General features: G+C 44.7%; 1 protein-coding gene across 4 annotated transcripts in view; it reads left to right on the top strand.

Annotated features, from left to right (window-relative positions):
• The window catches only part of EPHA4 (EPH receptor A4), a 151,936-nt gene that overhangs the window by 67,671 nt on the left and 68,034 nt on the right, over positions 1-16,231 (top strand). For all 4 annotated transcript variants that reach the window (XM_086719741.1, XM_086719739.1, XM_025935207.2 and 1 more), the window contains exon 4: positions 2,442-2,597. In XM_086719741.1, coding sequence (XP_086575867.1) covers positions 2,442-2,597 — 156 coding nt within the window. The remainder of the gene's footprint in view (positions 1-2,441; positions 2,598-16,231) is intronic.

The raw sequence follows: 16,231 nt of genomic DNA, 5'->3' as shown, positions 1-16,231 counted from the left end.
TTTTTCTTGTCACTCTTCCACTTCCATTGTGAGTTTTTAGGTTTTGCTGCCCGGTGAAATGGAGGTGCATAAGGATCATCAAGAACATGGAGAATTAAAAAAAAATTTTTTTTTAATGTTTATTTAGTTTTGGAGAGAGAGAGGGAGAAAGAGAGAGAGAGAGAGACAGAGACAGAGACAGAGAGAAAACAACCAGGGGAGGGGCAGAGAGAGTGGGAGACAGAGAATCAGAAACAGGCTCCAGGCTCTGAGGCTGTCAGCACAGAACCTGATGCAGGGCCCGAACTCAGGAAACCACGAGATCATGACCCGAGCCTAAGTCCCACCCTTAACTGACTGAGCCACCCAGGTGCGCCAGGAACATGGAGGATTTCAATCCACTATCCAGATGCGGAAAAATAAAGCAATTTATGCCTTCCCCTCAGTCCTAGCTCTACCAAACCTGCAGCACGTTTCCACAACTTGCCTTTGTTGGCTGTGACTCAGTAACCCCCCAGGACCCAGTGGATTTGTTTCTGAGTTCAGGGACTCGCTGTGTTTGATGTGGGAAGGACAAGCTTGACCCTCAGTGCATCTTTCTCCCCAAGCTGGTGTTTCCGATTTTAGTCGAAACCCTAGGGCCATCTTAAGCATGACCAAAAAGCACCTTGCATATTGAACCATCCCTAATTATGTGATGGGTATAAACTTGAGACACATAAATCTCAGTCATTGGAGCAACCTGTTTTTCTAAGATTCTCCGGTCCAGTGAAAGACGAAAGCAAATAAGGGAGAGATTGATCTCTTAGCACTTTTATTGTCGGTGCTCCACACATCATAAAGTTTTGGCTCGTTAAAGGAAATTCCATAAACAACTTTAGTTAATAATAGTGAAATAACCGTGTGCCTTTCTGGAGCTTCTGCTAAACTCCCTTTCCGCTTGCCATTACCAGAGCATGATTAAGAAAATACCAACAGGCTGTTCAAAGGGGAGGAATAGACTCCAACTGGGAGCCGTACAGATGCTTGAGGGATGAGTAATGAGACAAGGGAACGTGGCCATATCGCCTCAGAGAATCACGCAGTTTTGTGGATCTCTTTTTTTGTCTCCTCATTCGAGTGAAACCCGCTGGGTTTCTGGCGTGGTCGGTCTCCTTTCGTGGTCAGGCTGATGGCAAATGCCTAACGGGTTCTTCTCCAGCTGGTATTTTTGATAGTTAGGAACATCTTAAGGACGAGATAAATGGACAACACTGAAAGTGAATCATACTGGAAAGGTGGTGGGTACCTGTCACCTTTTTTTTTTAAACCTCTGGTTGCCCGAAACAACTTTATTTTTCATGGCCTTGTCGCTGTGGGTTTACTACTGACGGTGTTGGTCAATTTTTATTTCAAGTGGAGACAGATTTGGGAGGTGATGGTGAAGGGCAGAGGGGAGAAAGGGGGGGGGGAAGCAAGGCCCTATTAATTATTTTTTATTGTGAGGTTTCCCAGAATTATTGAGATTTTCCACATTAGGAAAAGCTGCCATTGGTGTCAGCGTGATGTTTGCGAAGATGAAGTCATGGAAAGCATGTCAGGTGCATAAAGAACTATATGGCCCATGTTCTCTGCAGCAGCCACTTAGGGTGTGTGAGCATAGGGAGGCAGGGGGGTGTTGAAAAAATAGAGAGAGGGGAAAACAAGAGGGTTTTATTAATCTGAAAATGAACATAAAATATCGGCTGATCTTAAAAAAAAAAAATCTTAGTATGTTATAGTCCAGAATCTACGGTCGGTACTTTATATTACTTTCCCTTGAAACCGTGACCCGTGTCTTACCAACTCTTTTCTTTCATGCCTCGTTGCCTTTGTTGGCCTTTTGCTTTGGTTCCCTCTGTACCGGTAATTAGGAAATAATCACCGATAATTTTTCTGTGAGCGTTTGGATACGCTTCCGACTGTTGGTTCAAGACCACGCTCTCAGATTCCGTAGCATGTAGCCAAGAGCGTAGGTTTGGGAGAGAGAACACTTGGCGTCCAAGCTGGTCCCTGACCTTTACCTGTCGCGTGGTCTGCCACCAAGAATGGACTTTTCAAAGCCAGCATCCCAAATTTCCAAGGGAGGGCTGGTAACAGTACTTGTGCGCAAGCTGTTCATCGGGATTGGACACCATCCTGCATGTAAGCAGCGTACCTACACACAAGAAGCCCTCGGGAAACATAGCTGCAATTTGACCGATTCTGCTGGTTTTAAGAAAATGTCTCCCGTCGGGCTCCTTGCCACCTGACCGGGAATGTAATGACCTTTGAAGAATGACTGTAACCGATTAATGTTTTTCGTTGCTTTACCTGCGTCTCAAGCCAGGTGATCACTAGCGATTCACAGAAACGTCCCCCTTCTGCTGGGTCAAGGAGGTGACGTTTTGCTCTGGTCTGTTAGTGGTGGCTTATGTTGGTGTGTGTTTCCTTCTTTCCCGTAGCCTGCAAAATTGGCTATTACAAGGCCCTCTCCACGGATGCCACCTGTGCCAAGTGCCCGCCCCACAGCTACTCTGTCTGGGAAGGAGCCACATCGTGCACCTGTGACCGAGGCTTTTTCAGAGCCGACAACGACGCGGCCTCTATGCCCTGCACCCGTAAGTTGTGTGCTTCTGTCTCGTTTCTTCGATGCCAACGGCTGCCGTTCCCGCCTGGCTGGGTCTTCTCCCAAGATGACCAGGCAGGGGGCAAGTTAGATCGACTGTGAAATCTTTTGTTACTCAAAGCAGGAGGAATGCTTATGAAAAGGAAGGATCTGTCTCGCTGTCCGGGTCGCCTTCAAAACGCACAGCTGACCACAGGCCACTTTCTGGAGCAGTGATGGAGCTCTCAGGGGTTGTCCGGCAGTGCGATTAGAGCTGAGATTGGAATTTATACATGGCTCTACCGTCTCCTTCGGGAGTCTTGGGGAAGCCTGACAGCTGCGGGGGAGACAGGTCCCGGGCAGGGTTCCGGGGACGGGATCACGTGTGGGCTGTGGTTTCAGTTTGGGCACTGAGGTCATGGCTTGCGTTGTCATTACCCTTCTTCCCTCTTTCCTCATAGTTTTGTGTTCATAACATTTAGGCCCGGGTCCTAATAAACGCCTGTTTAATGATAGGCACTCAATACATGCAGGGCTAATGAATGGATGGGGTTGGCCCCTTGGTATGCAGAGGAGCAGGGAAGTCTGTTCTCCCACTTTCTGTGGACCGAGCTGCTAGTGTTGCCATTGCTTCCACCAGCACTGTGGGCTTCGCAGACCCTGCCGTGGCTGTGACCTTGACCAGAATAGGCAGCGGGGGGGCCCAGGCGTTCCACTCATGGTGCTTCCACTGCGTGAGTCAGTGTGTCGAGGGACAGAGCCAGGCACGCAGGGTTCGCACATGTTCTGTCTTTGTTTCCAACATCCCTCCCTCCCCACAGTTAAGAGCAGGTTGGCAGTTTAGTCTCCTAAGTTTCGTCTCCGGTTCCTCATCTGTAGAATGGAGTTAAAAATAGTACCTCCGTCATCGTTGTTGGTATTTAGCACCGTCCTGTGGGCCCTGTTAGCATAGAAATGCAAAAAGTGACGCTACTCAGTATATTTTAGCTTTTACTGTGTTTATGGCTGTTACTGTTTTGTTCCCTATTACAAATTCCATCTTGGCTGGCCTGGAGCCAACATCCCTCCAGATAGAAGTATTTTCTGGCTGTGAGGCCATTGTCTGGTTAAGGCAAGTATCAGCCTTAAAAGGAGTGGGAAGAGATTCCAGATCCATCCTAAATTTGGACTGAGATTACCGGACCCTCCAGAGTTTCTTTTATAAACGACGACAGCAGTAAGAACCATTTCACAGAGGCGCCTGAGTGGCTCAGTCAGTTGAACGTCTGACTTGCTTTCGGCTTAGGTCATGATCCAGTGTCGGGCTCTGGGCTGAACGTGGAGCCTGCTTGAGATTCTATCTCTCCTTCTCCCTCTGCCCCTCCCCTGCTCACACACGTGAGCTTCCTCTCTCTCTCTCTCAAAAAAAAAAAAAAAAAAAAAATAAGAAGAACAAGAAGAACGGGGTGCCTGGGTGGTTCAGTCGGTTAAGCATCTGACTCTGGATTTCAGCTCTGGTTATGATCTTCTGGTTCTGTGAGTTCAAGCCCTGCACTGAGCTCTGCGCTGGCAGTGTGGAGCCTCCTTGGGATTCTGTCTCTCTTTCCCTCTCTCTCTGCCCCTCCCCAGCTTGCCCTCTCTTCTCTCTCTCAAAGTAAATAAATAAACTTAAAAAACAAAACAAAACAAAAAAAACAAGAAGAATCATTTTATGATACCCAGGTAATGTATCAGACACTTTCAATACACCTCATCACAGGGCTCATAGTAAACCAAATCTATAAAATAGGCATTATTTTCCGTTTATACACGACGTAATTGCCAGCTCAGAAGTGTTAAGAGGGAGCCCAGGACCCCACCCCAGCTTGGGGATAGAGCTGCACAACCAGAAGACTGACATTTTTCTTATCACAGGCAGGCTCTCTTGCCCACTCCCCCCCGGGTCGAACTCAAACTCCCTCCTGAGGGAAGGATAATACGAGGGCCAGCCTTGGGTGTAAGCGTAAATGGGCAAAGACTTCCTCGTTTTCTTTTTGTGTTCCTTCCCTAGACTAAGTACTTTCTCTAGATGGCCATGATGTTTGATAAGCTCAAGTCCCAAGCTTTTTCTTTTCCAACCTGAGTATCCTCATCCCGTGTTCCACTCTGTGGGATCAGGTAAACTTTCCTCCTCTGACCACACCGGCTGCCAACAGTTCCCTGGGTGTGGGATTTTAGGGCACCAGAACACTCAAAGGGCAGTATTGGGGCCAGACCGTGTGATGGCTGCCTTCACCTTGCATCAGGCAGTCTGTCTTTCCATACAGATAGAACCTTCCCCAGACTGCAGCCCAACTGTGTTAAGAACCTCATAAAATTCATCTTTGATGGCAAGATGGTCTGGCTCTTGCCTCCAGGCATTTTCAGTCTCATGATTCCGATCTGTCACCAGCATTCTAGGACCATGGGCCCATCACGTAACTACTGCACCTTGCTACGTGGGAGCAGTTTAGGGAGACCCCAGAGGTCACCACCTGCTTGAGTTACTGGAATGCTTCGCCGCGTGTGTAAGTGCGGTAGCCGAGCCCTTGGAATTTTATGTTTGCGTAGGCATAAATTGTTGGCTGTATCTTGAGGATCCAAATGAGCAAAAGAAAATATGGGTTTTAGCAATTGGGGGGGGCATCAAAAAGGTTCAGAGCTAAAGTAGCTTTTGCATTTGTCGGCGATTGCTTTCAATAACGTGAAGGAAGGAAAACTGTCAGCTTTTTGTGTCTCTGATAAAAGACCCATGAAAATACCGACGCAACATGTGATCTTTTTCCCTCCGGTCCATCCTCTTAGTACTCCGCCTACACTTGACTGACTCAAGCTCTTTGTGTTATTCTAAGTTTATTGCGTCCCTCTGACTTGAGCTAGGAGGAAGCACGGTGCTGTTAACACCACAAAGTTCTGAGGTTGTTCAACCCCTCGACGCCGCTTACCCATCGGTCAGCTGGGATTCTCATGATCTGCCTGTCGGGTTGTTTCGAGAATTAAACAAGAAAATATTTGTAAAGGTCTGGCACATGGTAGGGATCTAACAAATGTTTGGTCCCTTCTCGTGTCCCCAGCTGGTCACTTCCTCCCCCAAACCACGTCCACACCACACTGCCAGCGCGTCTGACTGCCTCTCTATGGTGCTTTTCTCACTTGACCGTGCAGCTGAATTGCCCAGTGGCTGCACTAGACTCCAGAATCTCTGGGGATAAGATTCAGGCATCAGCATTTTCAAAAGCTGCCCCCGTAATTGCATTGTAAACACAAAGTTGAGCCCACTTCTCTACAGAGTTTATTTTTAAGCGTTTTTTTTTTTTTTTTTTAATTTAATAAACATTAACAACATAAGACTCTTAAGACCTCCTTGGAGACAAGGATAATTGGGGGGGGGGGGGCGGTGACCATATTTTGCTAATAGGTTTACTAGTAAATTAAGCAGCAGAATTATAGTCTCTTCTACTTTACAGCTCACTTTAGGTTTTTCCCTTCCCTGCACTGTCCCATACTGTAGCCACTAGGCACATATGACTCTTTAAATTTAAAATTCAGTTTCCAATTTATGCTGTGCCATATTTCAAGGGCTCCCTAGCCGCATGGGGCCAGTGGTGACCATACTGGACAGCTCCTCTGTGGAGTATTTTTGCCATCGCAGAAAGTCCTGGACGGCACTTAGTAGGCATTTCAATAGAGAAGACAGTGGGAGTTTCTCCAAGATCCTCCTGTTCAAATAACCCACAGAATGAAGCCCTTCCCCCTTGCCTCGCCCCCCCCCACCCCACCCCAGCTTTATCGGATTCTTTTGACAAGATGTGGGGGAGAGAAAGGAACATAAACATCAGGGATCCTTTCAAACCGACTCCAGCCTTTAATCAGTTCTTACCAGTTGGTTAAGCCAGGTGACAAAGCCAATTCCCTTGTGCTGACAGCCATGATAATCAGGCACCTTCTTTGTTCATTATGCTATCTTTAACTCCAGCATTCTCATGCAGCCCTGCATTTAGTGATCGCTCACTGTGACGGCACGCTAATGAAGAAATAAAACACACTATCTGAGCCTCATTCTTCTAGCCAAAGAGAGACTCTGCTCCACTGGTTTGTAAAATCAGGTTTTTGTTCACTCAGAACGATTAGACCAGGTGAACACAAGCAGCATCGGCTAATTTAGAAGGAAACACCTAAGAAGGTCTTCATACCATGCATGCTGCTTGAGAACTTCAAAGGATTAAATGGCCAATAAACACTATCTTTAGGAGTGCCTCTCTTGGCGCTTGTGGTTAAGGTTAGCATAAATGGCCGCCTGTGGGATAGGCTGTATTTCCGTGGAAGCATCACGAATATTTTCGAGAAAATAATCCGCACCCCGGTTAGAATAGAGAGTTAGAAGAAATGCTTCTTAAATATCAATGCACGTAGGAAGCACCCGGAAGTCACCTAGGGGTTAGCAGGAGAAGTCGGGCCTGATAGGCTGCATTTGTGACAAATTCCCAGCTATTGCTGATTCTGCTGGTCGGTGGACCATCTGCGGGTGGTGAGGATTTAGATCCTTCCTGATGGATCGCAGGAGACAGGAGGCCCTCTTTTCCGTGGCTGTAACTGTCAGGCCTATTCTCCAGCTCATGGTGTCTCTAGGAAGATATTTCAAGGGTGGGGGACATTCTCCCTTGATGGAAATTGAATCCTTCCTTTGTCTCCCAGAAGAAAACCCAACCTGGTTTGGAGTTACATCATCAAATACACTCACCATGGAGCTTTGTTTGTTTGTTTGTTTGTATTTTCTTCCACAGTCCCCACCAGGTTACTGCCTCAGAGTGGAAATGTCAATGTTCACCTCAGACACGGGTATCAGTCAAGAAAGGTGACAGGGTTTTTGTGACTGCCAGCAACACAGATTCCCATACCTGTCTACACACAAGGATGCCGCTCAAGCTGATGAAGAAATTTTGATCTCGTGAATCATTTCTTAGAGGGAATTTGAATGTGATTTTTATTAAAGAGATTCATGTCATTTAACTCTACTGATAACCAGCCCCTCCCCTCCAGATCTCTTTCACCTCCCTCTTACCTTTCTCTGTAGTCAGGAATGTGGTCTGACAGTCAGCAGTGGTGGGAGAAGCCAACTACATGCCTGTGCAGGAAGACTTTTGATTACCTTAGTTATTTAGTTGCTTGTTCAGTGACGATAGTGAGAAAGGTCTTTCCCTCCCCGGGAGACCGAACCTATATCATATTTAAGGTGACTTGCCAACCCCTTACTGTGTTGCAAAATGTACTAGACAAAAATGCCTTCTAGAAGAAGTAAATTGGCTTCGGATATCTGGGAAAGAAAAGCTAATTTGTTATTTTGCCACCTTGACTTCTGAACACCATTACCAGAATGGTTTTCTGTACGTTTCAGTTGGAAATCTGTCCTTGTGCTTTGGGGTGCTCTTTGTTTCACTTGTTGGATGAAACTTATTAGAGCCTTCTGATTGGAGCACTCTGTGAAATAAGAGATTATGATTTTGGATTGCCAACTTGAGGGGTCTTCACAAATCTGTCTCCAAGTCAACGGCCTTGAATGATTCAGTCAGCAGTGCCAAACAAACAAAGAGTGATTGATTGATCCTCAGACGTGGCCTAAAATACTCCAAATTTGCAGCTTTTAAGACAATTTATACTGGAGGAGCTTAGAGCTAATGAGGGCAAATTTCCCAAGGTCTATGACGAAACGTCCTGATTTGAAAACGCTGGTCTGCAGGCTTAGGTTATTGAGAAACTGAAATAGCTTAGCTCCAAACAGCGAACATCACTTACTTTGTTTCTACATTTACCTTTTCTAATTGAATGTAGTGCACCACTGTATTTCCTCCAGAAAGTGTATTGTTTTAAAATTACCATTTCAGGTCTATTACTCAAAGCCCTCACTTCTAATGCCTTCTGACAGTTATCAACATAATGAACCATAATGAAATGATGAGCAATTTTCAGTGGAAACCCAATGTGGATCCCAGTGGTGCTGTGTGACTGTGTTGTTAAAACTTGTAAATTAAATGCAAATTAAAATAACATCGTCCTTACTTGTTTCCAAGGTCAGGAGAAGAGAGACCCTTTTTTTTTTTTTTAAGTGCTTTAATTTTGGAAATCTCACATCCATTTTCAAACAAGCCCTTGAAGGTGCCACTGATGTTCGGTTCAGTTCTCTGCCCCAAAGATTTACATGCTTAACAGTCTGGCTAAGGGATTTGGGGAGGGATGTCTAGCGTGAGTCTTTGATGTATAAACCATAGCATAAAAGGCAGCCTTCGGTTTTAAGTAAGCTACATTTTTTTCCCCCACCCAAAAGCATATATCTTTTTGCTCTAGGGCTTCCAATAACTAGCAATATAATGGTGGAAGGCGGGACATTCTATGAAATTGATCAATGAGAGTGTAGTCAGCGGTCGTGAAAGACCCGTTGGTGTAGGAGTGAAAACAAAAGCCAAAGATTCCTACAGTTTCGTTGATAAGTGTTGCAGGAGATCCATTCGTTGATCTCTGACCATATCCCAGTTTATCAGCCATGTAATCAATCATTTTTGTGAACCTATTTTTACGGAAATTCTTGGATCTGAAATTTACAGGGGAATTTGTTGCTTCATGTCATTTATCGAATTTGTGAAATGAGAGTACAACTTCATGCTACATTCTGTTTGTCGCGGGATAAAAACTCAGATTGAGACACCAACTCTCCCGCTGCCAGATTCTGTGACAGGGATTTTAGTTTGCAACATATGGTCATGCCGCCCGGTAATCAGTTGTTAAGCCAATTAATATGCCTGTCCTCGGACCATACCCAACAGATAAGAACAATCAAAGAGATTTTGATGATTCGGATGCAGTCTTCAACAGGTAAATGAACCTGTTGGCTTATTTGGGTAGATCTCAGTGGTTCAGAGTCTGGTATCGGTAATGAGTAACCCACATCCTTGCCTCTCCCTTTCTGATTGCCTTTCGGCATTTTGACTACCAATAGAAAAAAAAAAAAACACCTTTGGAGAGGCCAAGAGTGTGATTCTTGTCCAAAGACAATTAGGGCTACAGGGGGAAAGATCACCAAGTAGTGCTTATTGGAAGAGGATGGATGCATCCCAGTCTGACCACTTGCCATTGGGCTGTTTATAAAATTTGAAAAAGCTTCAGGATATTTAATAAGGATCAAGTGTCCTCTCCTCGAACTGTGTGTTTTAAAACAATGCTGTTTTAGGGGCGCCTGGGTGGCGCAGTCGGTTAAGCGTCCGACTTCAGCCAGGTCACGATCTCGCGGTCCGGGAGTTCGAGCCCCGCGTCAGGCCCTGGGCTGATGGCTCAGAGCCTGGAGCCTGTTTCCGATTCTGTGTCTCCCTCTCTCTCTGCCCCTCCCCCGTTCATGCTCTGTCTCTCTCTGTCCTAAAAATAAATAAACGTTGGGAAAAAAAAAAAAATTTTAAAACAATGCTGTTTTAGCCTTCTCTTTCCCCTCCCGCCTACTTCTCATTTTATACAGATCAACAGTCCAATGTGGGCATTGTATAGGGATTACTAGTACAACGTGGATTCGACTGGAACGTGCATAGGTTTGAGGAACACTGATGTGATATATGCCCAAGTGAAAGACTTGAATAATCTCTGCCAACGCCATTTAGCCAGCTTATTGCAATTTTTCCACCACCATGAATGAGTCAGAGTGGCTTGTTATCAATCGAGCCCTGTCATTTCTGGATCGCATTTTTGACACTAGTCACGGAAGTCATACAGTGGTTGTGCCCAGCATGCTTCTATGAAACAGGGTCAATTATACATTGTGCTGAGGTCCCCTGGGGTGAGAACTGGATACCTTCTTTGCTCTCAGTATTTTGATTTTCCTCCCATAGTTGACTCTTATTCTACACGTGATCTACAGCTCAACAGAAGATGAACTCAGAGAAGAGTTTCACTGCATCGATATGATTGCCCCCCGCCCCTCGTGTGACCTTCTCCCTGCGCCCCCGCCCCCCTCACTCCAGGGGAAAAGCCTTTAACAGAAACTCCTAATTGCCCTCTTGAGTGGAAGTTAGGACCAGAGAGAGAGAGGTTAACTCAACTAAGACAAGAGCACCATCTAGGAAGTCATGGCAGCACATTTCAGCCTTAAGGACAGGCAACTAGAAGAAACGTGATTCTGGGAGGAAGTGAGAAAGTGAGGAATGGTCCACAAAAAGCTCAGAGTTGTGCTTTCTTTTTTCTTTTTTTTTTTCTCCCCCCCCCCCCCTTGGATTGCTTGTATCTTTGTGACAGGGGCCATTATAGCCCCAGAATCAGACTTTCTGATCACAGTACCTTTGCGCATTTGGATCGTATTCATTTGGGCAACTTGCGAAACTTTTCTTATCTTCGGTTTGGTCATCAGATTGCCGAGGCTGATCGATGCCCTTTGTCAGATTTTACTATGAGGGTGAAATAAGATAAAGTATGAAAAACCAGCTTGCAAGAAATGTAAATTAATTCACAGCCTGGCTACTTTTAAAGCGAACTGCTCAAAATTTCGAAGAAATGGAACAAAGTGCCTTGCTCTGCCTTTCCCACTGTGGCCTCCTTATGACTAATGGGGAGTTTCCTTTTAAAGCACTTGAGCCATAAACTAGTCGTCCTCAAATAAATAAACCGAAACCTCCGTGAGCCCAGTAAAGACGAAGGTGTCTGGAGAGGACGATGTGAGAATAGGTACTCCAGAAAAAGAGGCAGGGGCAGAATTGCAGCCAAGAATGTTTCACGGAGCAACAAGTGGTTGGTGCATCCAAATGGTTCTATTTGTTAATGACGGGCAGTTACGCTTTGGCTCTACTCATCGTTGAAACACAGAAACTGCACTGTTCATCTATCTCAGAAGAGGTGTCCCCGAACAGCAGTCTTTGTGTAAACTGACCCACAGCCGCAGGGACTGAGAGAAAGCGATTAACAGTGGCAACATACACAACTGTCGGTGGGAGGAAGCCTGGGCTTCGTTTCAGGCAAAACTTACACACCCCAACTGTTGACTCTGTGTTCCAACCTGTCTTTCAGCCGGAGAGAGATTAACACAGGCTTATCTGAAGGGGTGGAAGGTTTTACGGCTAAGGCACTGAAGTATCACTGACAGTCCAAAAGTTGGACATGATTAATGAAGCCTTATGAAGTGGAACTCGAGACCCACGGCCCCTCTTCCTCAGAAGAGACGTCTTGTACTTGTTGCCTTGGCATTTTTGTAGGGTGACAGTTGCAGCATTTGAAGACATTGATCATTTAAGAGTCAGGCTTCTGCCCATGCTCCTGGGGGATGTTTCTTTCCACGTCCAGAATTAATTTCGTGGCTCGGGCGTGGAATTTTAAAATGGTGATTAAAAATCCGTTAAGTATTAGGTGTCTGTGAGGGTTCTGGAAACCACTCTTGACGTGAGCCCAGCTACTTTGTTCTCCTATCAACTATCTCATTGCTTTGGTTGCAGGCTTGCATTTTTTCAAACTTCTAGCCTGTGATTGCCTTTTTTTTTGTTTTTTTTTTTGTTTGTTTTGTTTTTTTTGGAATATCTTATTTTATTTTATTTATTTTAAGCAATGTGGTATTTTATTTATTTTTTTAATTTTTTTTTTTTTTTTTATAGAGAAAGTGAGAGCAGAGGAGGAGGGCAGAGGGAGAGAGAGAATCTTAAATAGACTTCACGCTCAGTGCAGAGGGTGATGTGGGCTCGATCCCCCGACCCTGGGATCGTGACCTGAGCCTAAATCAAGAGTCAGACACTCAACTGACTGAGCCAACCAGGTGCCCCTATTTTTTTTTTTTTTTAATTTTAGAGGGGAAGGGTGAGAAGTGCAGAGGGAGAAAGAGAATTTTAAGCAGGCTCCACACTCAGTGCAGAGCCCAATGTGGGGCTCGATCCCACGACCACACCGTGGGATCCTGACCTGAACGAAAATCAAGAGTCGACGCTCAACCAACGGAGCCATCCATACACCCCTGGAATATGCTTTTGCAACATACACCAGTGCTGTAGTGGTGACACCTTTGATGAGTGAGCTGGACTGGGTTCAGGAATCGTCATTAATTCGTTTATTTATTCAGTAGATACTTAATGAATATCTATTAATAAATTTGGCACCTTCCTAAGGGCCGGGGATACTCTCATGAATCAGAAAAAAATATTTCTGTTCTAATTGGAATATGAATAATAAATAGGATGATCAAAAATTCTCACAAGAAGGAAAAAGATGATGTGATAGAGTGCAATGGAGGAAACGGAAGCGTTTCATTTTGCGTGGAGGGAGGAGGGAGGAGGGAGGATCTGAGCTGGGACCCCCTGAGGGGTAAGGAGGCAGCTATTGGAAAAGCCAGGGGAGAGAATTGCAGTGGAACTACCAAGTCTAAAACATATGAGCTGCGTGTCTCGAGTTGTGCTAATAATGGGAATTTTCAACTTGACTTTTCCCCTTAGCCTTACAATCTGTTAGCATTTTAACAATTGTTATAAGACATTGCGAATTTTGGGTTTATATAGCATATTATACCTTGCATCCATATAGATTTATAAACCTTCGGCAGAGCCCACTTCTAGCTGCAGTGATCACAGTATCCGTCTTTTTTTTTTTTTTTTTTTAACGTTTATTTATTTTTGAGACAGAGAGAGACAGAGCATGAACGGGGGAGGGGCAGAGAGAGAGGGAGACACAGAATCGGAAGCAGGCTCCAGGCTCCGAGCCATCAGCCCAGAGCCCGACGCGGGGCTTAAACTCACGGACCGTGAGATCATGACCTGAGCCGAAGTCGGACACGTAACCGACCGAGCCACCCAGGCGCCCCACTGTATTCGTCTTTTTGGTTTCCAACTTTTTCTGAAGTACCAATTGCTACCTCTAACATTGAAAAAAAAAAGCATTTTATCTGGCTTGTGGGTTGGGGGTGGGGTACGTAGAGAGCCCTTAGCTTGACATTGACTTTCCTTGGAATGGTTTACACCAAGCTCCTCCTTCGCATCGGAGGCATTTATGACTTTAGGTTCAGTGTTGGCTGATCCCTTTTCAATGACTTATTAATAAGTAAGGCTCATACAGATTTCATGTGGATATGTTAACATTGGGTTCTCCTACATGGGGCTACTTTAAATCCTGACGTAAACCAGTGTGTTCTCTAAACTACTCGGGAATTATACTTTTGCCTAATGCACAGGAGAGAAGAACTAAGATTTGTAGAGTTACTAGAATGTTCTTTTATACTTGGAATGTTGCCCTTCTTAAATGTCACATTCACTCAACTTCTCTAGATAGAGTATGCTTTATTTCTGGAAGGTTGTCTTTTCCCAGAAGAGAGTACATGATGGGTTAAGGGAGATCAAGATTCCTTTTATGATATAATATGATATGATATTTTATTATATGATATGATAGTCCTTTGCTTTTGCTATAATTTGGCTAAGGTTTCTTTGGGACTTCATATTGTCAAACTCCTGTCAACCAAATGCAACCTGACATCCCACTAGAAAATAATAATTACCCATTGTAGCACCTTTCACAAGTACCTGCTGTGCAATCGAGAAAGTATTTCACACCAGTGAAGCAAATGGATGTTCATTCAATTTATTCACAGTGGCAGGAAATACGGTGCCCATTGCTTTCAGAGCACCGAGAAACTCAAGAAATAGGCCATAATATTGCACATATTTTATTTCTTCCTGAGTCCGTGAAGGTAGATGTAACTTCAACCTTAGAAGCCAGGGCTGTTGGAAGATATAAATCAGGGGTTCTTGGACTGAGCTCCCTAGATAGTTTCAGGGTATGCTTGAAGTCCCTAGAATTAATGTGCCAAATTGTGAGGATTCTAACGAGCATCTTTTTGAAGGGAGGGTGCACTTCTCCCAACAATTTCTTTGTAGCCGGGGCTGGTAAACTACGGCCCGAAGGCCGAATTCGACCGCCCCGGTTTTTGAAAATAAAATTTTCTTGAGATGCAGTCACAGCCATTTGTTGAGGTGATGTCTATGGCTGCTTTCGAGGTACAGTGAAAACTTGAGTAGTAGCTACAGAGAACGATTGGCCCATAAAACCTGAAATACTGACTAGCTATCTGGTCCTTTACAGAGAAAGTTTTGTTGAATACTGTCGTAATGGATTTGTAAGTTAAAGATTATTGCATTTGACCTTTGGCCCTGGTAGCAGAGTTATTATCTATGCCACTAACTTATATTTCAAACACGAAGGACATTCTAAACATGAGACGTTTAAAAGAGTTTGACATTCTACCTCCATTCGTGGAGGGACTTATATACATGAATTCCAAAGAAGTTAAAAAAAATGTAAAGGAAGTACATTTATTTCCCCCTACCGACACTCCAGCATTTGATTGATTTGTATTTAAAAATGTCTTGGGGCGCCTGGGTGGCGCAGTCGGTTGAGCGTCCGACTTCAGCCAGGTCACGATCTCGCGCTCCGTGAGTTCGAGCCCCGCGTCGGGCTCTGGGCTGATGGCTCGGAGCCTGGAGCCTGTTTCCGATTCTGTGTCTCCCTCTCTCTCTGCCCCTCCCCCGTTCATGCTCTGTCTCTCTCTGTCCCAAAAATAAAGTAAACGTTGAAAAAAATAAATAAATAAATAAATAAAAATGTCTTAATGTTGATGGTAAACATAAAATGTACAGGAAACTGTGGTTCTAGAAAGGCTACTAAGGAAAATGCCAGCCTACCTTTGAAAATGTAAAACTTAACTTTCTTCAGGTATAAAATTGCCCACAGCTTCTGAACCAAATAAACCATCGGCTGGAACCAAGATGGAGAAAGAAAGCCGTAATAACCAGTCCTAAATTAACAAAACTTTGATTGAGGGAGCTCACATATTTTTTTTTTAATTTATCTTTTTAAGATTTTGTTTTTAAGTGATCTCTACACTCAACGTGGGGTTCGAACTTACAACCCCTGAGATCAAGAGTTGCATGATCTACGGGGCCAGCCAGGCACCCCATGGAGTCCACATTTTAAGCTCCCAGCTATGCTGGGCTGGTAATGGAGATATAAAAAATGAGAGTGAGTCCAGGGCCTGCACTATACCTCCTCCTGCTCACATCATCCATATTTAGCTTCCTTTAGTCTTTTCCTTCCCCCTGATTTCCTGCCCTTTCCTTCTTCAGGTATCCAGGAAAGCATCAAAATGAGTCTGATTTGTCTTTCCCTTTGTCTTCTAGAGCAGGCAACAAACAATAAGCATGTGAATGAGTCCACAATCCCTCCCAATGGAAGTGATCACTAAGATATGATGTACAGCCTTACTTCCTTTTTGCAAAGTATTCTTAAAGTGTAGAACAGGGGGACTTGAATTAAACGAGGTATATTGAGATACCCCTCTCCAGGGCTTAATGCTAATGAGTCTGTAAGAACTGACTCTGTATGAATTCACACTCTGTAGGTAGGGGGCCTCAGGTGCATTGCAGGACTTTGTTAGTTTGCCATCCAGCCATTCATTCATTTGTCAACTCCTCAAACGTTTACTGTGCTTATTCTGAAGTGGGAATCAGGGTAGACACTGGGAAACAATGACGACATCAGCTCTCTTGGGGAGTACATAGACCGGTGACAGAAACAGATAACGCAGCGTATGTCTGAACAGCAAGACCCCGTCACGTGGTCCAAAGTTAGAGAAATAAATGTGACCTGTACGGT

Source organism: Puma concolor, chromosome C1 (genome assembly GCF_028749965.1).
Source record: "Puma concolor isolate L17-30 chromosome C1, mPumCon1.1.hap2, whole genome shotgun sequence".
NCBI lineage: Eukaryota > Metazoa > Chordata > Mammalia > Carnivora > Felidae > Puma > Puma concolor.
The sequence above is the reverse complement of the archived record's forward strand: the minus strand, read 5'-3'. Positions and strand labels throughout refer to the sequence as shown.